This window comes from Pipra filicauda, unplaced genomic scaffold, assembly GCF_003945595.2.
Source record: "Pipra filicauda isolate LSUMZ 115617 unplaced genomic scaffold, ASM394559v2 scaffold71_size5581439_pilon, whole genome shotgun sequence".
In the NCBI taxonomy this organism is placed as follows: domain Eukaryota; kingdom Metazoa; phylum Chordata; class Aves; order Passeriformes; family Pipridae; genus Pipra; species Pipra filicauda.
Genome location: NW_024104887.1, coordinates 4,929,433 through 4,952,904, shown reverse-complemented (window position 1 = coordinate 4,952,904; position 23,472 = coordinate 4,929,433). Strand labels below are relative to the sequence as shown.

General features: G+C 52.5%; 1 protein-coding gene across 1 annotated transcript in view; it reads left to right on the top strand.

Annotated features, from left to right (window-relative positions):
* Positions 1-23,068, top strand: part of RTN4RL1 (reticulon 4 receptor like 1) — a 29,552-nt gene extending 6,484 nt beyond the window's left edge. The window contains exon 2 of the mRNA XM_027725998.2: positions 20,777-23,068. Within this exon, the coding sequence (XP_027581799.1) occupies positions 20,777-22,140 (1,364 nt within the window). The 3' untranslated portion in view covers positions 22,141-23,068. The remainder of the gene's footprint in view (positions 1-20,776) is intronic.
* Positions 23,069-23,472: the final 404 nt, after the last annotated feature.

The following is a 23,472-nucleotide window of genomic DNA, read 5'->3' as shown; positions in this document are numbered from 1 at the left end:
GGGGAGAATGAATGGCTCTGGGAGGAGCAACTCTGCAGGGTGACAGCACTGAGAGCCCCTGGGGAGCGAGGGTGAATCCCTCGGGAGCACCCTGTCAGGGTCTGTCCCCGTTTTGCAGCTCAGCCGTTGCCTCTGCTCTTCCCTGCCAGCATCCGACAGCCGCCCCCCCCCCCCCGCCCCTCTCCCCACTCCATCTCTGATCAATATAGCTGGGAAAAACAAAACAAAACAAAGTAAATATTTAATACGATCCAGGGAGCCACGGCGAGCGCTCCCCCCGTCTGTCTCCTCCAGCAGCCGCTCGCAGCAGCTCCCCGGCCCTAATGAGCCTGAGTGCAACAGGGATCGATGGCAAAGGCAACCTCTGCAGAGGGGTCAGGTCTGCCACCTCCCCCTGTGCTGTGCTGGAGCTGAGGCTTGGCCCCCTGCACCCCTCTTCATCATCCTTCTGCCCTGCTTCGTCCCCTTTGTCCTTTCCAGTTCCTGGGAGGGATGAAGGTTCTTCTGCTCCAGCAGAGCCATCCCTTGTCCTCTGCCACAAGGGACATGAACTGTGCCAGGCATCAGCTCTGAGCTGGGGGCTTCTATAGGGATGCAGGATAGGGTATATGTAGGGCTGAATCCAACATGGGGAGCTGGTGTCTGCCCCCACACTCGTGGAGCAGATCCCTGGGGGGACCCCACACCCCCCCAGAGCTGGCACTGGCTTCCTAACCAGAGCTAAGACAGGGTCTGCACTCGTGATGTAACCAGACCTGCTACCTCCTCCTCCTCAGCCTCCTCCTCAGCCTCTCGCCCCCTCACCTCAATTCCCACTGGGGACCTGCATCCCTGTGGTGTCCTCCAGAGACCTCAAGTGCTGACACAGTTTGGGGAGTGCCAGTGCTGGGTAACTGGCAGGCTGGTCCTGGCAATGCCAACACGGGACCTGCGTCATCACACCCCGGCCCCACGTGTTTTCTGAGTTTGGATGGTCCCTGTCACTCTGACACTGACAGAAGGGCATTCATTAACAGGAGCTGCCAAAGTGCCTGTCGTCCTGACCCAGCTGCCCAGCGCTGGATGGTCCCTGTTGTGCCCCCCAGCCTGTGCCGTAGGTTTAGGAGAGGGACCAAGCCTTGTCCCCAGCCAGGCATTCCGTCGGATGGACCTGTGCATCCCCACGCAGCCTCATCCTGCCCTGAGCCATGACTGGAGTCCCAGCAGGATGCAGAGGTGACAAACGGGAGGCAAAATGTGAGAGGAGCACCAGGCTGTGCTTCTCTGCCACCACAGTGCTTTGCAAATTGTTTTTTCATGGAAAAGTCAATTGTCCTTGGTGTTGCCTGGGATGAACCCAGGGCTGAATTCTGTCTCTGGGATGGGATGAGAGGGACACCCACCCTGCCTGACCTCTAGCAACTCTGCCAGACCTCTAGCACCGCGAAGGCTCAGCCAGGCTGAGGGGGATGGCGACTGGATTTACAGCTGGAAAACAACATGGTGCGCCCTGAAGCAGGGAATGTGTATCTCATGCCTCCAAGGGGATGCCAAGCTTCTTCCTATAGCTCAGGGTCTCCCAGCAGGTGGAGGGGTGCAGAGGTCCTGTGGCAGGATTCCCCGTGGGAAGTACAGCAGCGGCGGGACAGCGGCGCGGGCCCTGCGTCACAGACGCAGGCTTGTGGCAAGGTGCCGAGGAAGTTTTGCAGCAGCATTAGAAAATGTTGACATGTTTTTTGAAACAATTTCAGATCTGATATCTGCGCCAGATTGAGTTTGTAACCAGCTTTATTGTTTAAGCCTGCTGGGATTTCATCAAAGGCGTCTGCTGTTTACCCAGAACCATTTCATTGGAGAAAACAGCAAACAGACCTGCATTTCTATCTGATTTCACTTTTTCCTTTTCCTCCTGAATTTAAGTGCTTGTGAAAAGCATGGCTGATAAGGCAGAGCGGTGTGGATAAATCCCGAGGACTGGCGCGGTGGATGCTCTACCAGCTGCTCCAGCTTTATTAATAGATGGAAGGCAGTTGCTGGACCAGCTGCTGGGTGCCAGCCTGGAGCAAGGCACCAGCCTCGGGGGCACCTGGGTGTCCCCAGATGGTTTTGGGATCTCCATTCCAGCACATTGAGCCGAGTCATGACTCCTCAGGATGCTGAAGGCTGGGAAGAGGATCATGCATAGCTTTTTTAGCGCTTTCAGTGTGAATTCAGATTTAAACTATGGGAAAGCCAATGTCTGTTCCTCCTCAGGGAGTGACCCCAGCAGGCAATGTGCTCTGTCACACCATGACAGGCCGGGCCAAGGCAATGCAGCCACGGGAAGCAGAGAAAGATGAAGGAGAAACCAAACTAGGAAGGGGCCCTGTGTAAACTGCATCAATCCTTCTTGCGCATCCCTGTGGAACGTGGTGGCTGCCAGCCTGGCTCTGACTTATGCCCATTGCTGACCTTGGAAACACGCTGGACAGGAGGGTTGGGGGCTCAAGATAGAGCTCAACAGGATTTTACGAGGAGCTGACCTGGGGGCTGCAGCCCTTTCTGCCGCTGACTGCTTTGCTCCAGGCATCTTCCCATGGCTGCATCCTGGATGCTTCTCACCCAACACCAGTGTTGTTTTCTGCACGGTTCAGCATCTTCCTCACTTTGAAATGGCCTAGGTGGCCGTCCCTACCTTTCCTGGACCTTGGGACAGAGACACAACAGGCTGGGGTCGGTGGAGTACATCCTGACACTTTTCCCAAAGTCTCTTTGGCATTTCCCGGCTGCTCCGGGGGCCGGTGCTCCCTGGGCGGGTTGTGCCAGTGGCACCTCGCTGGCACTCTGAGGGCTTGTCTCTTCCATCGATCACACCTGCACGGTGACAATGTAATTTTTATCTCCAGTTGTTTATTTCTCAGACAGAACTACTTGTAAATTCAGAGAAGAATATATATCCCTGCGTGTGACAGATCCAGCACAGGGCGATTAATCTGCCCTCTTAAGACCTGAATGCAAAAGTGTCCCAATGTCACTCCTAGATGGGGTGTCAAGCCCTGGGGCAGCACTTTGGGGACGTGTGGGGACCTGGTGGCAGAACATACCCCAGTCCAGGTGATGCTCCCCTAATACTTATTACACTCACTATCAGCTCTGGTGATCCCCAGCTGATGTTCCAGCTCTCCAGGCTTAGGCTCTGGCTCCTCTTTTTGGGAGGTTTATGCAAATAGGGCTTTTTTTTTTTTTTCCCTTTTTTTTTTTTTTGTAATTCCTCGCTGCTGCTGCTCTGTTGTGCCCCAGATAGCAGAAGTGCTGAGGACAGGTGTTTGCGGCAGGTCCTGCGGCACCCGCGTCCCGGCCGCCCGACCGAGGGGAGGAGGGATGTGGCGAGGGGATATCCTGGGGGGAAGGGGGCAGAGAGCAGCTGGCAGAGGCCAAGGATGGAGAGGGGAAGATCCTCTAATGGCTGGTGTCCCCTCACTGCGCTAGTGAAGATGGGCACTGGTGCCAGCGTAGGTCTGTTCCAAGCCCAAGCATGGACCTGTCCCCAGCGAGGGGCAGGACAAGGACTGGGTGTCACTTTGGTCTCTGCAGCATCCAGCAGCCCCATCGGCAACACCCTCTGTGCCATAAAGGCTCTTATTTACAACCTCCTACTCGGGAGCATCTGGGAAGCGAAGCGCGTCATTTCCAGAGAGAGCAAAATGCTGCATATTTCAGTGTCTTTTGAATTTTTTAGATTTCCCTGAACTGTGCTAATGGGTTGGTGGTGGTGGCGGGGGGAGGCGAGGGCCCAGCCCAGCTCCCGGCCTGCCTTGCTGCTCCTCCGTGCGGCCATCACTGCATTGCTGCTCTTAAAATATTCAGTGCTGTTGGCCACAATTTCACAGCGGGTCAAAGCGCGCCGAGCCAGCAAGAAGGAGGGAAAGTGTGACAACAAGATTAACCCCGGCCCGGCAGGCCCCGTCCACGCTCGGCAGGCTGAGCACGATGTGCTGCAGCCACCTCATCCTTGGGGACAGGCAGCGAGTCCAGGGGTGCTGCGACACCCACAATCCCTCCTGTTGCCCAATCTCGCTGAGCCCATGGCTTCACCTCCAAAATGCAGTGAAGGGACAGCAGGAGCATCCCATGTGCTGCTGGGAGGACTGAGCATCCCCTCCTTCTCCAAGCTGCTGTAAAGCATGAGCCATGCCAGGCGCCTGGCTTTGTCCTGGTCGTGCCGTTGGATGAAGGGCTGAGGACACCCCCAGGTCTTGGGGATATTGCTGAGAGCCCTCAGCACTTCTGCACCCCGAGATGTTGTGGTTCTCAGGCCTTGCACAACCATCAGTTGGTGCTAACAATGGAGCAGCAGATTTACAATGCAAAAGAGCAGCTGCTTGAGCCCTGTTTGCTGACAGGGATTTAGTAATCCTGTCGTCAGCTTGGAGTTTGCTCTGGAGTTGCTGGCTTGTCTGACAGGCTTTTCTAAGAAAACTTCTGTGGCTGGGGGAAAAAAGTGAAGCAAGCACATGGCCTGTGCCCACCATACAAAGAAGGATGGTGGGAAGTGTCTGTGTTCTGGCATGAAGCCTGGGGTGGATGGGGGATGCTGCCATAGGGAGAAGGGTCTGTGCCAGTCCCAGGACCCACGTGTTGTCTGGAAGCTGGAGACCCCCAGGAAGTGCCTGTTGCATGGGCTGCATGGCCTAGGCCTGGGATACGCTGCATGGCCACCTTGGACGAGGCTTGGTCTTGTGTTTCCTGCACTTTCCCTGGATTCTTGGTTGCGTGCCATGACTTTAGAGCTCACCGACGGCAGCACGGATGGTTGTGCATGCAAGCGTGGTGTCATCTGCAGGAGATGCTGCAGCTGATGGATGCTCTCCTGGGGTTTTAAGGACACTGTGGCTGAGCTATTGGGGTGTCTTTGGGTGTCGGTGTCACCCCACCATTCTCCATGGACAAGCAGTGGCTGCTGGGTTGGGTGCTCTGGCAAGGAGTTGCCGGCACAGTGACCATCCCACCATCCCAGGCAGCCACCTCCAACCCAAAGGCAACCAGCCCTGTCACTCCCTTATCCCCAAGCACACCCACTCCTTCCCAAAATAGCATTTCCCAAGGGTGCATGGATGCATTGGTGTCTCTGCCAAGGTTGGAGCTGGACCAGCAGTGCCCTCTTTGAGCCAGCCCCGTGGTTGCCCTCCTGCACCCTGTGCCGGCGGCAAGCCAGGCTCTTCTCCCTAATTCTCCTTCATCCCTGTTAATGTACCACCAGATGTTCTCATTATCCATTTAAACATATAATCCTCCCCCGAATCCAGCTAAGCTCCTGGCCTCCCCGATACCTCGTGGCAGTGCGTTCCACAGGTTAATTATGCATTTTTAATTAATCACCAAGCAGAGAATGACCCATGAATAAGGGATATGAAGCTCCTTCAACTGGGAATAGTTGGCAAATTGTCCCCAGGCGGAGCCATGCTGGTGTCATGCTCTCCTTGAATAACAAGACCAGCTCTAAAAATTCCTGTTTTGTGGATCTGACATGACTGGAGGATGGGACCCCCCTGTGCCCCATGTCCCCCTTCAAAGGGGGAGGAACCACATCCCAACCAGAGCTGTCTGCATCCCACCTGGAAGTGATGGAGGAAGTGCAGGGGGGAGGAGGAGCAAGGCAGAGAGGGGAAAAAAAAAATCACATGTTGTTTTAAAAAGGCATTTTTGAGTGAATGCTGAATAGGGTTTGGGAAAATTGCCTTAAAGGCCTGTTCTCTGCAGGGACGAAGCTTTTCATGGAGCAGGAGTATTCTGAAACTTAATTGCACATTTGCACGGGCTAGTGTTTTTATTTCTCTCAGGTCTCCGAGGTGGTCTTTGAAGATTGCTGTCTCTCTGTAATGGTTTTCTTTATCTCAAATAAATTCCGCACACCTGCGAGGTGGAGCTGCTTGAAAGAAATTATGTTGGAATTGGCTCTCGATTTAATAAATCTGCAAATGGAACTGGGATGCAGAGAGGCAAGGTGGTTGGTGGGGCTGGTTGTGCCTCCTTCCTGCTCCCCACCTCTCCTCTCCCTTCCCTTCTCCATCAGCTCACTTTCAGCCTCTCCATGGGTCAGGAAGAGTGTGGGGCTGAGCAAAGGGAGTCCATATCCTGCTTTCCCCCCCTGTCAGCCGCTTCTGGTACATCCTAGGGGACTCCAGCTATACACCCAACAGTGCAGACCCCTCTAATGCCACCTGTTTACCTTCTTCAGCTACATATGACCCTGGCACAAACCCATCCATGCTTCTAAAACTGATGGCAAAAGCTGCTGTCAAGTGAGCCTGCGAGTGTGCTGGGCTGTGCCTGTTGGACAAGCTGAATGCCCCAGGAGTATTCCCAAGGAACGTCCCAAGGACCCTCCTTCAAGGACCCCCAGTGCCATTTTCTTTCCTGGCCTCAATTTTGGGCTTGGAAGCTATGGTCTGCTCCAGCAGCTCCTCCCGCAGCCACCCATCACATGCTGCCACCATTCCTCCTTCTCCAGCAATCAGTTCCACAGCTCCACAGCTCACCAGGGGACGTTTAACCAGCTCTCCATTTTGGAAGCAGAGCAAAGCACCGGAGAAAAGCCTGCGGCACAGTTCTGTGCCGTTGCAGCAGGCAGCCACAAATCCCCGGGCAGCCGGGGCAGCGTGTGCTGGGCAGCCCCGGCTGTCAGGCGGAGAGGAATGGGCGGCCGCGGGAGTACACAGACAGGTTAATGGCAGCCGTGGATGCTGCACAATTGGATTTCGCCTTCCCGGTTCTTAAGGAATCAGCATCTCTCCCTTGCTCTAAAATCCGGCGGTCGCACTCCTCTCCCCGTGAGCCTCGTTGGCAGCGGGATGACCTGCCATCCGTGGAAAGCACCCAAAGGGCCATTTAAAACCCTCCCTCTTCTCTCCGGGCTCCTCAGACACGAGGTTACCCACAGAGGCCGTGCCACCTCCTGTGTGAGCTCCGGCTGCTCGGCTTCAGGTGAACAAGACACAGGGAGATTTTATTGCATTGCTGGATTTTGTTCCACTCTGTTATTCGCCACGATTGAATTTGCTGCTGTGGAGGCAGGAGCTGGCGTAGCTGGAGCTCCCTCGCCGCCCGCGCCGCTCCAGTGGGACCGTGACCTTGTCTCAGTGCCTCTCTCAGCCCTCAGCTGGGTAATGCGGTGCCGGCGTGGGAGCTGGGCATTCATCTGCCTCCCACCGAGCATCCCGGCGTGGTCCCACTCCTATGCCTGAGCCAAATCCTCACTCTGCTCCACTTTTAATCGTTGACCTTGTAAATGCTTTCAGGGAAGGCATTCGCCTTCCCAGCTCCCTCCTTAATTTCCTGTCTGATTATATCCCTCTGTCCCCATCTCCCTGGGCATCTGCTGAGGCTTCGATGCCATAGGCATCACCACAGTACCTGAACCCCTGTGCAAACCCTCCCCAAGTTTTAGTCACACTCACTGGTTCATTATGTCAGTTGGGAAACAGCATCTCATCTTCCTTCTTCCCTGTTTCTTGGACTTCTGTAAAAAAACCCTCTGGCTTTCCTAAAACAATGGTTTCTTGGCCTGTTTTGTCTTTGGACAGAAGCTATGCAGCGACAGGGGTGGGAACATCCCACCTTTCAGTGCAGGTGGTCTTTGGTCAGTGCAATCCTGTGTGGTGGCCCAGCTCCCTCTCACAGGCACTGGGGCTGGACCAGACCCGGGACTGCGGCTTCATCGCATCCCCAGCCCTTAACAGAGACACGGAGCCTTTCCCAGTGTATCGGGAAATGCATCTGGGAGCTCCATGAGGGGTCAGTGGGCAGAGCCATCCGGGAAGGCTGTTGAAGCCTCGTTCTCTCTGTGTTGACAGCGACGGCTCTTCTTCCCCGCCGCCTGCGCCAGCGCCTCTGCCCCGTGATTGAATTAGGGGGCTGTAACCCACCTCCCTCCCGCCCGGTCCCCGCCGCGCCGGGCTCAGATGCTGAACTCAAGAGCCATAATTGAATAAGTCTCAGGCAGACAGTGCTCAGATAGCCATCAGGATCTCTTACCTCCTCCCTCCCCAGCCATGCACTGATTTATACTCCTAGGTGACCACTGGGATTTTGCCTGGGATTTTGGTCTTCTGGGATGCATTGCTCTTTTCCCAAAGCACGAAGCTTGTGGAGTGAGCCAGGAGCAGGAGTGGGGCCACATGGGCTGTGGTCGGTGTGATAGTCACACTTAGTTAGACTGACCCTTATTCTGGGGAGCAAGCAGTGATGGGGAACAGAGGGACCCTGTGTCTTTATGGCAGTGGCTGCTCTTGGGCTGCCTAGGCACAACGAGTTAAAAGTTGCAATTAGTAAAGTGCTGACGATGGGAAGGTGGGCTGGAAGCGAGCGGCGCTAAATGAAACCTGAAAGGTTATTCCAATAAGCGGCAGCACAGCTTCCAGCTGCGCTCGCTTTCCTGGGAGCTGGGGGACAAGGGATGGGATCCAGGGTGAGAGACACCAGGTGGAATGAGGGATGTTGCTGGAAGATGCTCAGGTGCCAGCAGTGCCTGCTGGAGTGAAAAATATGGCAGGGGAATTAAAGCAGGAGGGGGACGGGCCACCACGTCCCAAGGATGCTCATCCAGCGCCAAGCTGGGGGAGTGGTGGGGTGGGTGCTGCCCATTCTGTGCCCCCAGTGGCTTCTCCATAGGGTCCAAATCTCACCACAGGCATGGAGCCCTGTGCCCATGGCATACGTGTGGTGAGGGTTTTGGGGAGTGCTGGGAGCCACGCTGCCTTTGCCAGGGAATCCTTGTAGCACGGAGAGCGGTCCCTCAGCCGCAGTGGGGGCTGCAGGGGTGAGCGGAGCTGGGAGCCAGGGAGGAGGTTCCTGGGAAAGGCATTTCTCTTCCAGCTGAGCAGACAGGAGCCCAGGCAGGCGCAGGCAGCCAGTGGTGGCCTCTCCCTGCCAGATGTAGCTGTTCCAGCTCTCCGCTGGTGCGACACCACGGAGCTATTATTAGACTCCAGTTTTCCGTGGGTAGCTCTGAACTCCCTGATGCCTCCAGAAGCTCAGCAGATGCCAGGGCAGAGCAGGATCTGCCAGTACTGGTGGGAACAAGGGTCCCTGGTGAGCTCAGAGGGGGTGTGGGTGGCAGCAAGGGGTGGCAGAGCCCCCCAGAATGGAGACGTGTGGAGCTGAGCACCACAGCCTGGGCTGGAGCCACAGCAGTGGAAGGCAATTAGTTGTCTAATGAGAGGTTTGAGTGTTGAGGAGGGCATGGAGCCCCTGGGAACACTCACTGGGTGAAAGGTAGCCAGGAGAGATGTTGCCCTGACAGAGGTGTGGAATGCAGAGCTCTGCATGGAGCTGCACCTCCAAACCACATCTAGATTTCACAGCATCACTCCAAAAAGGAGATACGACATCCTTATTGCTGCCATCCTCGGCAGGAGGCATGGGGGAAGCACGGCAGGGCTGTGGCACGCTGGGACACCTCATCCCACACCGAAGGAGGGATGGAGCTGGGGAGACATGGCATTTCCCTGCTCCCATCCTCTCCCCAGGCTGGTTTCCAAGCAGGAGTGTTTAAATGCCTTTTATGTTGTGACTCAAATGATGAAAGGCCCGAAAATGGGACTAACAAAGACGAGTTGTACTTCAGAATAAAAACCCGTGAAAGCAGCAGATGCTGTCATAGGAATAAATTGTATCAACAGCGATCAGATGGGAAGCAAAAAGTCAGAATGAAGTTGCTCCTTCATTCCTGTTTCCAGTGAAAATTTCTGGGTCCATGAATTTAGCCAGAATCAGGTAGGATGAAAGGCTTTGTCTGACAAGGCATTTCAAAGAATCTGGGAGCCTCCGGAGATGTGGCCACTTGGACAAGGAAACAGAGCCCCTCAGTTTTAATGAGCATTTCAGTTGCCTTCCTTTATCCTTCTGCCAAGATTCTCTTTTTTTTTTCTTTTCCCCTAAAAAACCTGATTTCTGCTCTTTGCGATTTGTTTTAACTTTGCAAAACGTGCATTTAAGCAACACAACGGGAGGAGGCGGAGGGTAGAACATCCCTGTCACTCCACACAGCCCAGCCTGTTGCTTCCCACCATAAACCCGTCCTCGCTGTGGCCAACCTGGCTGTTTTGGATGCTGTGGGTCAGCACCACCATCCTTCAGCATCTCCCGTTCCCTTCCCAGACCTGCAACAATTTCCCATCTCCCCGTCTCCCCTTTCTGCAGCGACAGGATCATACACGGGTTGTAATTAATAGAAATTAGACTGTCGAGACCTTGCAGCCCCCATCCCGTAATTACTTGGCCTTGCTGCGTTGGAGGCGCAGGGATCGGCAGCGGGCTCAGGAGCCGCCGGTGATGGGAACATATCCCGCTATCAAGCTATTTTTATTAAGCTTTTAATGCAGGCACTTGCGTGGCGCTGGGGGATGTGCAGCATCTCCACAAAAGTCCACTCCCGGAGGGACACGCGGGGGGGATATTTTGGGATGAAATGCCGGCATCGGAGCTAGACAAAGCAGGATATTAGCAAAGTGCTGTGTCCTCACCACGTTCGTAGCTTGCACATTTATTCCCGGTATCCAACCGCTCCAGCCACACAGATTTCAGGGGTTTGGCAAAGCATTGGTGCTCACCGAGTGGTGACTTCCCCTCCCTCCCCAGTCCTCAGCTGCCCCACATCCCCCTTCACCCCAAGAGCCGTGTGGGAGAGTGACAGTGCCCGATATCTAACTGGGCACACAGCGTCTTCCATCGGCTCATTAAACCTCCCAACAGCCCCGCGCGGCACAGCTCGGCCCCGGATGCCGAGCAGAGGAGCTGTGCACAGCACAGCTATTCACACTCGGCTTTCATCACTGCGTTTTTCATGAGCTGGTAAAAAGTTCAGTGCAAAGCACAGGAGAGGTCTCTGAAAGGCAGCCGCGCTCACGGTGCCGGTGGGAATGGGGTTTTGCCGGTGTCTGCCGCGCTCACTTGGCTGGCAACCCGCAAGGATGCTCGTCTGGAGGGCTCGTGGCATCACCCTGAGAGGAGACCAAGGGCACAGAGGAAGGTGCTGCTGCCCTTTTTGGGTGTGGGAGAGAGACCTGAGCCTGTGGGCTGGGCTCCAAATGACGCCATCACTTCTTTTTTGGTTGGGGGGAAGAAAATGTGACAGAGCCGGCAGCTTTGATGCCTGCCTGTCCGTCTCCTTCCCCCCTGCTGTAGGCAGAATGATGTGCTGCTGAATGAGGAAGAAGGTACATGACAGGCTCCAATTTGCCCTCTTCTCCACCAAACACAAGGACATCCAGCAAATGTGAAATGCAGAAAGACTGAAAAGGGATGAAAGGGATCCTACACGGCATGGTACAAAATTGGCTTGTGGATCTCAGTGGCACAGGACACTGCTGGGGTCGGGACCTCAGCAGGATTACAAGTTTATAGAACTAATGCTCTCCCTATTATCCGTGTTAACATAAAAACACCTTCACCTCCCTGTGTCGAGTTGCTGTCCGCTCCCAGCTCCATCCAGGTAAATATCCATCCAGTGCATTCCTGGTGTTCTACAGCCTCCAGTTTTTCCCTCTCCTGGGGATGTGGGCTGGATGGGGCAGCCAAGCATGCACTGAGAGCCCAGGCAGCTGTCACTTTGCTCTTCCATCTCATATTTGCTCTGTTTTGGCTGTATTTCTGATCCTAAAGAAACCCTCCGTAGGTCTTGGCCAGCTGCTGGCAGGGAAACTGGTGAATCTGCTTTCGCTACACATGAGCTTGTTCAGCATTTGATACCGATCTGGCTGGTGCTCAGCTGGGGTGGGTTTTGTCATTTCATCTGCAATTGTTTTGCTGTAAAGCACCTCTGAAGGGTTCGCTCACCGGCTGTTTTACAAAGGACATAGTTCTTATTACTGCTGTGAATGAACTACTTTGCATTTCTGTGAATGGGAAGGAAAACTTGTCACCTCGGGACAAAAAGGGAGTGGAAGTATCTGATGATCCCCTGAGATGCCTCAGACAATCCACTAAGCTCAAGTCATCCTCCTGCATTTCTCTTTCCTCGGGGGCAATTGGAATTATTAGTCCCTTCTCAGGGACCTCAAGATCTCCCTGTCCTTTGCCAACTTCTATTCTGGCTTCACTGCAGGCTGCTGGCACGTCCTGCCAGAGCCCAGTCCTGTGCTAGGGACCAGCAGAGGATACCTGCTGCCTGCTGGGGAACAGGACAGCAGTGCCAGGAGCCAGTAAAGCCCCCTGTCCATGCCTGAAATTCTGCAGTATCTGTGCATGTCGCACTTGGGGTGTCCTCTCCTTGAGGTGTGGGAGTATCCTGGTTTCCATTGACACCTCCAGCCACAGCAGGACCCAAGGACTGGACTCATCCCTGTGCAAAGAGAAGTGCCATTTCCCTCTGGCATGCCTGCACTTCAGGAAGGTCCCAATGGCTTTTGAAATGCTGGTCCATCATGCACAATGGGATGAGACACAGGGGAGCAATAAACCCTCTGGCAGCAGGGAAAGGAGACTCAAGAAAAAGAAGATGATCTCTTCTCCCTGGTATCCAGGGATAGGACACATGGGAATGGTTCAAAGCAGCACCAGGAGAGGTTTAGACTGGACATTAGGAAGCATTCCTTTACTGGGAGGGTGGTCAGACCCTGGAACAGGTTTCCTGGAGAGGCAGCCGATGCCCCAACACCTGTCAGTGTTCCATAGGCATTTGGACAGTGCCCTTAATAACAAGCTTTAACTTTTGGGCAGCCCTGAAGTGCTCAGGCATTTGGACCAGATGACCATTGTAGGGCCCTTCCAAGGGAAACATTCTATTCTATCCCATCTCATCCCATCCCAATGATTTGTCTCCAACTCTGTGCAAGCAGCAGCCCAGCCTGTGATCTACATAGTCTTCTCTCAAACCCGCACCGTGGTACCAGTTTTGTGCCCCATTCCTGCAGTAGGACCAGCAGCATCTGACTGCAGCTGTACTCCAAGGGCATGGCTGCAGAGGAAGGTGTACTGAGAACTGGGGTTAAGCAGAGCAGATTGCACGGGGAAAACACACTCTACACTCCCTCTGCTTCTCTGTATTTTAGTCCTGAAAAAAGCATTTAAATTAAACAAGTTCCTGTAGCTGAGTTTCAATCCCACAGCCACTTCCATCATTGACCTCCTTTTTCCCCCTTTTTCTTTAGCTTGAGAGCGGGAGGAGGAGATGCAGACAGAGAGGAGTGCTAATTAAACAGGGAGTTCCACATTAGGGTACAAATCCTCTGGACTAGCACAAACCCTGCCAATTTCTGTACTTATTTATTATTTTTTCAGTACAATTGTAATTTCCAGTGGTGCCTCCAGCACCAGGAGAGAGTTCAGGGGCTGCTCTTGGAGAGGATTAGCACGCTGGAAGCATTATTACTTTCCTTCGCTGTGAATTCAGGAGTGATTCCCTGACGGCTGCACTCTATATAGAAGTGAATCGGTGCTAATTTGTTTTTGAGGATCACACATCCACCAACATGTGAAAGACAATCCTGCTTCTCAATGTATATTTCAAGCCAGTGCTACAGCAAACAACGGAAAATAAGCAAGCAAAGGAAGCCAGACCTCCCTCGCCCAGAAAGCCAGAGCTGGAAAAGGGCGGACTTTCTTTTTTTTTTTGCTTGTGTGAGTTGGTTCTGTGTCTTTCCAAAAGTATTTTGGGGTTTGGCTGTGCTGCCCATGGTGATGGGCAGCAGGGGCTTGGGCATCTCTCACATGGAAAGCCTCAGGGACATTGTGTCGGACGGGATGTCAGAGAGACTGAGTATAAAAGGCTCCTTTTTTTTTCCTTTTAAATCATCCTGGAGTTTAACTGCAAGAGAGGAATAAATTAACTAATTGAATCTGTAACGATGGAGGGGCTGGGCACCTGGCAGGAGAGCAGCCTCCCTGCCACCCATCGCTCCTCTCTCTTTATTTGTGTGATTCAGAGGGACGTGGTCCATGGGGAGATATCAGAGCCGGCTGAAATGGAAGACAAAGCTATTGTTTCAAACAGAGTTATTGATTTTTACATTATTACACTATGAAATTTATGGTCTGGTTTCAAACTGCAGTAGGAGTTAATGACCACCATCCAGAAACTTCCAGGTGACCTTGGCCTTGACTTTGGTGGAGGAAGGTGAATAGCTCCAGATACTGGGTCAGCAAATGTAAATTGAACTTGCAATATTCTAAAGGACTTGATTTTGGGGTGCTGCTGAGCCCAGGTCTCTGCCCTGAGCTTTAGTGACAGCAAAGTCCAAGCTGGTTGGCAGCTGTGATGGAGGGGGGAAATCGGACATTCTCATCTCCAGACAAAAGTTTTTCCTGCTATTAAGCCACATTTTGCCCTCAGCCAGAAACACCAGGATGTCCCCAGAGATCCTTGAGCACAATTCTCCATCCTTAGCCGACCTCCCAGCACAACTTGGCTGCCCAAGGGTTTGCTCCGGTCAGTCACCACTGGAGGAATGCAAACCAAGGGGTTCTGGGATGGATGAGAAGCACCAGGGAGAGGAGGAAACACAGCCCAGAGCAGGAGACCCTGTGAGAGGGGAGAGCAAAGGGCAGTGCCCACAGACCAGGCAGCTGCCTGCAAAGGGAATGCTGCCCATTCCTGATTCCAGCCAGCTCTCCCATCTCAGTCGCAGGAGAAGGATTTGCTTCTTAATGTCAGGGTGACCAAGAGGAGGTTTTTTACCAGTTAACACATGAGATACTGTGACACAGAAGGGTTTGTAGGGGCTACAGCACTCCCCAGTCTACAACCTTTTCCTGGCTTTTCTTTAAAAAGTACCTCCCGATGCATCTTTTGGCACCAGCCTCTTCCCAAAGCTTTCTTAAGCACTATTCCTTCCAAATTTCCTTGTATGCTTCTTCCTTTGGGAACTGTCTTTCCACTTGCCAGCCAAGGAAGGCAATTTCCAGCTGCTGGAGAAGGGGTTTTTTTCTTGTAGTACCGTCTCCCTGGAACATCCCTGACGCTGCACCCCGAGCTAAAGTCGTGTGAAGCCAGTAGCCTCCAAGCTCATCTTCTGCCTCGGAGGTCATAATTGCCATTAAATCACAGCTTGCCTAACCAAATTATGCAAAACCGAAATTATCTCCAATGATTTTTATGTTGCTGAAATGTTCCAGAACTGCCGGGGTGATGACTGGGGGATTGGGAGCAGCTGTCACTCCATCAGAAACCATAATTCCAAACAGCTGGGATCTGTCAGTTATTTATGACACCGGTCGCAAAAAAAAAAGTAATAAAATGATGAAGGTGGATGGGTGGCTGCCACTCTTTGGTTGAAAGGCAGCTCATGCAGAAAGCAAAGCCCTGTGCTGTGTCCTGGTGCTGGGAGCTGTAGCTGATGTTTTGGGAGGAATCCCAGAGAGGATCCTCCTGCTGCTGAGCGCTGCAGGACCACGGGGCAGCACCTAAGGGGCTTTGCAGAGAGGCTGCAAGCAAGCTGCTGCTCACTGGGGAATTTAGGCTATGTAACAATCAGGATTGGCTTGTTTATCTTATCCTCTGTTTTCTAAAAAAAAAAAAGAAGAAGAGGAAATAAACCCTGCAGCCACTAAGCACAGGTCTGACACCGCTTTGTCAAACCGTCTCAGATCCGGAGTTTGGCTCTTGGCTCATGCCCAGTTGCTGTTACTGCTCTGGCCTTGTCTTTCATTGTCCTTCACTTGGATGATGAAATTGTGAACGTTCGAGGCTTCTTTTTCTCCCTAAACAACAGTTTTTCTCTATGTGAACATCCAATTCTGAATTTGTTCCCAAGTTTCAAAGTGTACTTTCCCCGGGGGTTGTTGTCATGTCTTTGTGCACTAGTTTGCTCAGGGTGGATTTAGAAAACATCCTTTGATAGAGGCAGAGTGGGAAGGGGCAGGAAAATCTCTCTCTGGAGCTTGCTGACAGCGAGGTGGTGGTGTTACACCAGGTGTGAGTTTGGCCTCAGAAGAGGGTGAGTGATGAGGAAGCTTTTCCCTTTTTGATAATCCCGTCTGCGAGCCAGATGCTTTCTCCCCACTTGTAGCACACTCTGGTTAAGTATTATTATTTATATTATGTAGTAGCTATACATAGTGTTTTATGGCAGTAAAGATACATAAATCAGCAACCAGAAGACGAGGGCTTTGCTCTAAAGAGCTTATAAATCTAACAGCTTGAGCAGCCCCAGTAATGGACACAGTAAGCAGGCAGTCAAGTTGCATGTAGACATGAGCTAAGATGGGTCTCCCAAAGCAGATGGCGGTTTAGGAGAGATTTGGAAGAGAAGCAACCTGCTCCATCCTCGAGAGCGGATTCTCCTGCTGGAGAATTAGAAGGGCTGTGACCCATATAAGCTTGTCCGGGTGGAGAGGTGAAAGAGTCTGTGGGAGAACAGCAACTTGCCAAGAGGGAATGCACAGGGGGTAGTGGGGGTTCATGGCAGGGCTGCCTTTTGGGGGGGGTTCTGCAGGTGCATCCCCCAGGGACAAAGCATCCATCCTTGTCCTAAGTGATGTATTTGCCTTGAGCCTGAGACTCCTAATGAAAAGAAGTGGCACCATGTTGTCCTAAAGAAACCAAGGCTCTGCCTTGCTCGGAGATACAGCAAAGTGTTATAAATCTTAAAAAGCAAGAAAACTGCTGGTGCAGGTACACCAAGCTCTCTGGAGGAAGTGCCACTGCAGAGGCAAGTGTCCCTGCTGCCATGGCAGAGAAGTGCTCCAACCCTTCAAACCTTCCTCTTTGATCCCGGGTATCAAACCAAGGGTTTTGTTTTTTTTTTCCAAATTTCTTCCTGTGCTGGCACCGGCCTGGGAGGAACCTGGTCTGGGCTGGAGAGAGATGTGCAGTGTCTGGCCGAGCATGCTGGCTCCGGGCGTCTGCATTCTTCTGGCTGCTTTCAGCTCCTGCACAAATCGAGGCTTCACGCTAAATGCATTACACTGTATAACAATTAATCCCGTGCTACATATAGAAAGTCCTTACTCATCAATAATGCATGCGGGAGGAGTGATTTTCACTCTCGGTAATAAGGCTAAGACAATGGAAACAAGCAGGTAATGGAGAACATTTATAACAATGTTAATCTAATAATGAGTCTAATGCTGTTAAAAGTAAGACTGCAAACTGGACGCATCCAAAGATGAATTATTTCAAGCATTCATTAACTGATGCCTAATTAATGCTCAATTAGAGGGGTGCTACATGGGAAATGGTTTGGACAGTCGGACGAATTCATTCCAATCACTGAAACCTCAGTCAGAAGCAGGAGGCGGCAGAAGGACACGGCGAGCAGAAGCCGGGGTGACACAGCGTGTTAGTGGGAGAAAAGCAGGAGATAAACACCCCTTTGCTGGTTTTATCCATGTCAGCGGGGATTTGGTTTTACTCACTTCACCAGCAGGTTTCTGTAAGATTTTTCTGTGCTGCTTTTGAAGCTCTCCCTCCCTGGTGAGCTCTGACACATAGGCTGGTGACCCTCCATCTGCCTCACAACCTTTACAAGATGAAGTTGAAAAGGCTGAATCAGGAATAACAAGTTCAACAAGTTAGACAGGGTCAGACTATCAGGAGAGCTGGGCTGGGACCTCTTGGGAAGTTCCCATCTTGCTTTGCTGCCTGGGAAGCCCAGTGAGATCAAAGTGCTCCTGGCTGTCTTGTCCTGGTGGGACTAGGCTGCTGGATATTGCAACACTGGTGTTACCAGCTTCAGGAGCTTCATGGCTCCATGACCACAACCTCTTTGCTTCTTGGGGGTCACATTCCCAAATCTAAACTGCGACCAACACCAGGGCATCTCAGGAGCAGCTTCTCACAGCTCTAGACAATCAGCAGGTTTTACGGGCTTGGAGGGAAAGCATCCTCGATGAGATCATGTGCCTTGTTTGCATCCACTGGGGAGTGCAGACCTTCATAGAATCACAGAATGGTTTGGGTTGGAAGGGACTTTAAAGACCATCTGGTTCCATCTTCCCTCCCATGGGCAGGGACACCTTCCACTAGACCAAGTTGCCCTGAGCCTTGTTTAACCTGACCTTGAACACTTTCAGGGATGGGGCAGCCACAGTTTCTCTGAGCAACCTGTGCCAGGGCCTCACCACCCTCATAAGGAAGAATTCCTTTGTTACGTCTAATCTAAACCTACTCTCTCTCCAAGTCCTGCTCCCCTGTTCACCCTTTTTTCCTAAGCATCCAACCTTCCGTTTCCCCATTCTCCTTCCTCATGAGTTGCAGCGCATAAGTAGAAACACATCCCTGCCTTTTCTCCCTACCATCATACTCTTGGGAAGCTGACAACCAGCAACAACCCAGGCTATCCCCACCGCCATCCATGGCTGCAGGAGTCACATCTCCCTCTCCATAGGACCTCCAGCCGTTAACCTGCAGATGCCTGTTAAATAAAGAGATGGACTCAGTTCCCTCTGACCTTTACCTCTGGAGTTATCCCTGCAGGCAGCGAGCTGTTAAATGCTGTGTTCCCTCTCGGCAGAAGCCTCTACCTTGGCCATGCTCCAGGGAGACCTCCAGGCTGCCTTCGTCCATCGCCGTGTGCTGCTAACAGCCGCCTGTCATCACCATCCCCATACATGAAATCGTCTATGCTCCCAGATCCCTGCCCGGCTCCACCTCCCGTCAGTAATCCCGTTAGCCTGGCAACTGTCGTGTCATGGAAGAGCGCATAAAACTGTTGTTTGGAAGCAATATGTAATCTTCCAACCTGCTGCGTATAGCTGGGAGATGGTTTATTGATTCAGACCCTTGTGATTTGGTATTTGCAATAACAGACTCTGCATGTGGGAGATCGTCGCAGCACTTGTGCCTGGCAGGATTTTACTAATAAACATAAGACCTACAGAAAGATTCAAACTCCAGTGTCACCAAGGTAAAGACGGGGAACGTGAAGCCGTCCCACCTTGGCAAAGCACATCCGCGGGTAAAAAAACCCGGCAGAATATATCTGCAAACATAGTTTTATCTTTTCCATCGTTATCTGGCACTCGGATAATCACAATATCCTCAGGATACCACTGTTTCCCAGGCGGCGCTTGCACGGTGAGCTGCAGCGAGGGCTCCCGTTTTGGCAGGGAGTGCTGGGTAGTCAGCGCTGGCACGATGCTCCCACCAGCACAGCCCCTCGCTCATCGCAAAGGCACGACAGCAAAGCCAAAATGCTACGGTGGTGACTTGGAGAACATTCCTTTTCCTACACAGCCGTAGGAGTTGTCGCGAATTAAGCGTTCCCGACTCATCACCCCCTTTTTGGCAGTGGTGCAGGGATGAGACATCCCTCTTGGTAGCCGACGCTTTGTTCCTGAAGGGCAGCGCCTGGAAGTTGTCCTCCCCATTGCCATCACAGCCAAGGCTTGGTCCAATGCTTTGGGCAGCAATGCTATTTTTTTTCCTGACTGCCTCTTACTGGTGATTTATGGAGAGTCTGAATAACCCAGTTTATCTAAAATATGTGACAACTTTGCCTTGAAAGGATGGGTCCAGATGGACGGGTCACCTGCTGTTAACTAAACGGTAATAGATCTCCATACCGGGCAAAAGGCAACAGCAACCATGGAGTTATATTTCAAACAGAATTAATAAGAAAACAGTAAGGTTTTTGTGCCTCCCACTTGTATTCGGCTGCAGGCACTGAAGAGAGGGACTGTAAAAGCCCAAGGGGTCCAGGATCTTGGACTAACTGGTGATAACGACGTTGAGTAATTAGAGATGAACTCCACTTCCACTCTCGTTTTTCAGATTATTACAAGCTGAGTAGAACTCATGGGCAGGATGGCACCAGCAGCTGTGCGCTGCTCTGCTATTACTCCTTTTCCCCGTAAAGTCCAGAGGCAGAATTCATTAGACATGAGCAAATTTTGTGTATAAGAGGAAAAAGCCAAATCTAGGAGGAAAATCTGAATGAGAAATGACAAGTCTGGTGCAATGAGTCTGAAAAGCCACTCGGCACAGAAGGAATAGCCTGAAAGCAAGCCTGGTGTGAGGAGTGGGAGCGAGACGGGAGCAGGGCGGTGAAACTGGTGCTCTGAGAGCTGAGCAGAGGGAGGGGATGATTCCTGCCTCACTCTCTGCTTCTCTGCTGTGAGAAAGCCCCAGTCACAAGCACATACTGTAGCATTAGAGGATGCAATATGCTTTGCCACAGGACATCCATTTAGAAATATGTCTGAGCATCCCACTTCCAAACGGAGTTTTCGGCTCAGCCTTTCCCACCAACTGCTGACAACATATTTTCCTGCAAATCACTTGGGTTTCAGGGTGGATGGTGGTGTCTAACAACTGTAGTCAAAGGAGATGGTGGGGATGGGTCTGTGCCTTTGGCAGAGCAGGGTGTGCTGTGCGGATTCGCTGCCCACGTGTAATTTTAGGTGGTTCACTGGGAATTGCTAAATCTCTGTTCCTTTTCCTCCCCGATACGTAAGTGCAGGCGATTTGAGAGATGTATTATAAGGAGGGGTGGACACATAAAAGGGTTTGCATTTCCTCTGTTTGCTCTCACACCACGAAATTTCCTCCGATGGCGCTGCTGCCTGCAGGCAAGGGGCTCTGCTGCCTGCACTGCCAGCGTGAATTCTCACCGAGAAAGTTTCTCCTGCCTGCTCTGGGCTGGGAGCACAACCAGCTGCCTGTTGCAGGCAGGGCGAGGAGGCAGGGAGTACTCCATACATCACGTTTTAACTACTGTGGGTGATGAGCCTACTCATCACAGCCGCGTGGGTAATTCATGAGCAGAGAGGAGGGCTGAGTTAATTGGGGGCGTTTTTCACCCAGAATAGTCTCCACAGCAGTGATGGGTGGGCGGGAGGTGCCCGGTTCCCGCTGACGCCGCTCTCCCCTCTCTCCGCACAGGGGGGTTTGCGGAGCTGCTGCTGGTGCTGCTGGGGTTGAAGGTGCCCAGTGCCCTGGGCTGCCCCACCGACTGCGTGTGCTACCCCTCCCCGATGACTGTCAGCTGCCAGGCCCACAACTTCGTCACCATCCCCGAGGGCATCCCCGAGGACAGCGAGAGGATCTTTCTCCAGAACAACCAGATCACCTTGCTGCTGCGGGGCCACTTCAGCCCCTCCATGGTCACCCTCTGGATCTACTCCAACAACATCACCTTCATTGACCCAAACACCTTCGACGGGTTCGTCAACCTGGAAGAGCTGGACCTGGGGGACAACCGCTACCTAAGGGCTTTAGCTGCAGACACTTTCCAAGGGCTGGTGAAACTCCATGCCTTGTATCTCTACAAGTGCGGGCTGAGCTCCCTCCCCAGCGGGATATTCGGTGGCCTCCACAACCTGCAATACCTTTACCTGCAAGACAACCACATTGAGTTCCTTCAGGATGATATTTTTGTTGACTTGGTTAACCTCAGCCATCTTTTTCTCCATGGAAACAAGCTCTGGAGCCTCCATCAGAACACGTTCAGGGGACTAATAAACCTGGATCGGCTGCTCATCCATCAAAATCAGCTGCAGTGGATTCACAGGCGGGCTTTTCATGACCTCCGAAGATTGACCACCCTTTTCCTGTTCAATAACAGCCTCTCGGAGCTGCAGGGGGACTGCCTGGCCCACCTGGGAGCCCTGGAGTTTCTCAGGCTGAATGGGAACCCATGGAGCTGCGACTGCAAAGCCCGTTCCCTCTGGGAATGGCTGCACAGGTTCAGAGGCTCCAGCTCCAGTGTCATCTGCGAGTCGCCCGAGCAGATGCATGGCAAGGACCTCAAGGTGCTAAGAGCAGAAGACTTTAGGAACTGTTCAGGGTCCGAGTCGCTCCATCAGATGAAAACACACACTTTCTCCACAGCGGACAGAGGAGCCTCCAAAACCCACCACCCTCACCACTCCTCCAAGGAGAAGGGGAAGGAGAGAGGGGCTGAGAACAGTTTGCACAGCAGCCAGCCCGCCGGCCCCCCAGGCTCCCGGCCGGGCTACCGCAAACCCGGCAAGAACTGCACCAGCCACAAAAGCCGTAACCGAACCTCTAAACCGGTGTCCTTGGGGCCGCGGAAAAACGGGCAGGAGGTTCCAGACTATGTGCCTGATTATCAGCACAAATTCAGCTTTGGGGTGATGCCAACGCTGTCCCCCAAACGCAAGGGTAAGTGTACCCGGCGGACGCCCATCCGCCCCCCCAGCGGGGTCCAGCAGGCAGCCGGCTGCTCGGGGCTCAGGGCGTCGCTCCTGGTTTTTATGGTGGTGTTGGCGGCCGTCATCCGCTGAGCCCCCCGGCCGCGGACAGAGCGGAGCTTGTACTGCCACCAATCTACAAAGGACCAGAGTTTCTTTTCTTCTTCTTTTTTTGTACGTGGCTAGCGTTGGCCTGGCGAAGGGAAGAACGCTGTCTCGGCTTCTGACGGTCTCTCCGTGCCCGGCCGGGCTGCCAACGCGGACTGTGCCGAACGCAGCGGGAGCGGATTAAAAGGCATTATCACACCTTGTCACAAACAGCCTAACCGAGCACCTACAACAACAACAACAAAAAAAAGCCAACCTTACAAAAAGCAGATAACAGGGACGGTAGCCAATTCGTCGGTGACAGCAACCGGACAAATGGACTGTATCCATGCTCTTGTGAAATCCTGTTCATTTGAGAGCGCTCCGAACGACCCCTCCAATTACTGAAAGGAACATAATTGCTGTAAAAACCATCACCAATTAAGCCTACACTGTTTCTCTGAAAGTGAGTGCAAGGACACTGATACCGATGTAATAAGGACATTGGTTCTCCCATGTTTTAGCCCTTTTGGCTCCAAACCCAGAGGCCAAAGTTGGCTGGGAATCTCTTAGAAGACAATCTCAAACCCCTGAATATCTCAGGCATTACAGCAGAACAGGGCTTGCCTGCTGGGCTTGGAGTAGCCAACAACCAAAGGAAAGACTGATTAGAGGTGGAATTAAACAAAAAAAAAACAAACAAACAAAAAACAAACCCAACACTTAAAGAAATGAGGTACCTGCAGGAGGTGTGTTTTTTGTAACCATGTTCACACATCCGAAAAAAAACCCCAACAAATGCACAGGCTCTCCCCTTTCCCCTCAATTATCCATATGTATGTCTTACAATGTTTATAAACTATATGGAAACTATATCTCTTCAGAACTAAGGATTGTATTGTTGAATTTATAGCAGACCAGTATATGATTTTTTTTTTTTGGTTTTTCTCAAGAAAACAAACCGGCAGCAGTGCCTACAGATGCTGAAAGCCATCGGGCGGGCTCAGTACGTGCGGGGGAACCACAGTGGACCAATGTTCTCAGCAATTCAGAGCACTAAACTTTGGGAGGGGGTGGGTGGGGGGTTGTGTGCGGTGCAGCAAAGTCCGTATCCAGAGAGCCAAAACTCACCCTTACACCCTAATTTGTAACCAGGGGGGAGAGAGAGAGAGATTAATTAGCCCAAATAAATAGAGCCATAGAGCTCTGTCTCTGGAGAGTGCTACAAGGCCCCGGAAGAAAGGGGCTATTTTGGGGCTGGAGGCAGAGAGGGGCTTCCCAGCCATGTCGGTGGCGTGAGGACCTTTATAGCTGGACTAAGGTTTTCACTGGGGCAGC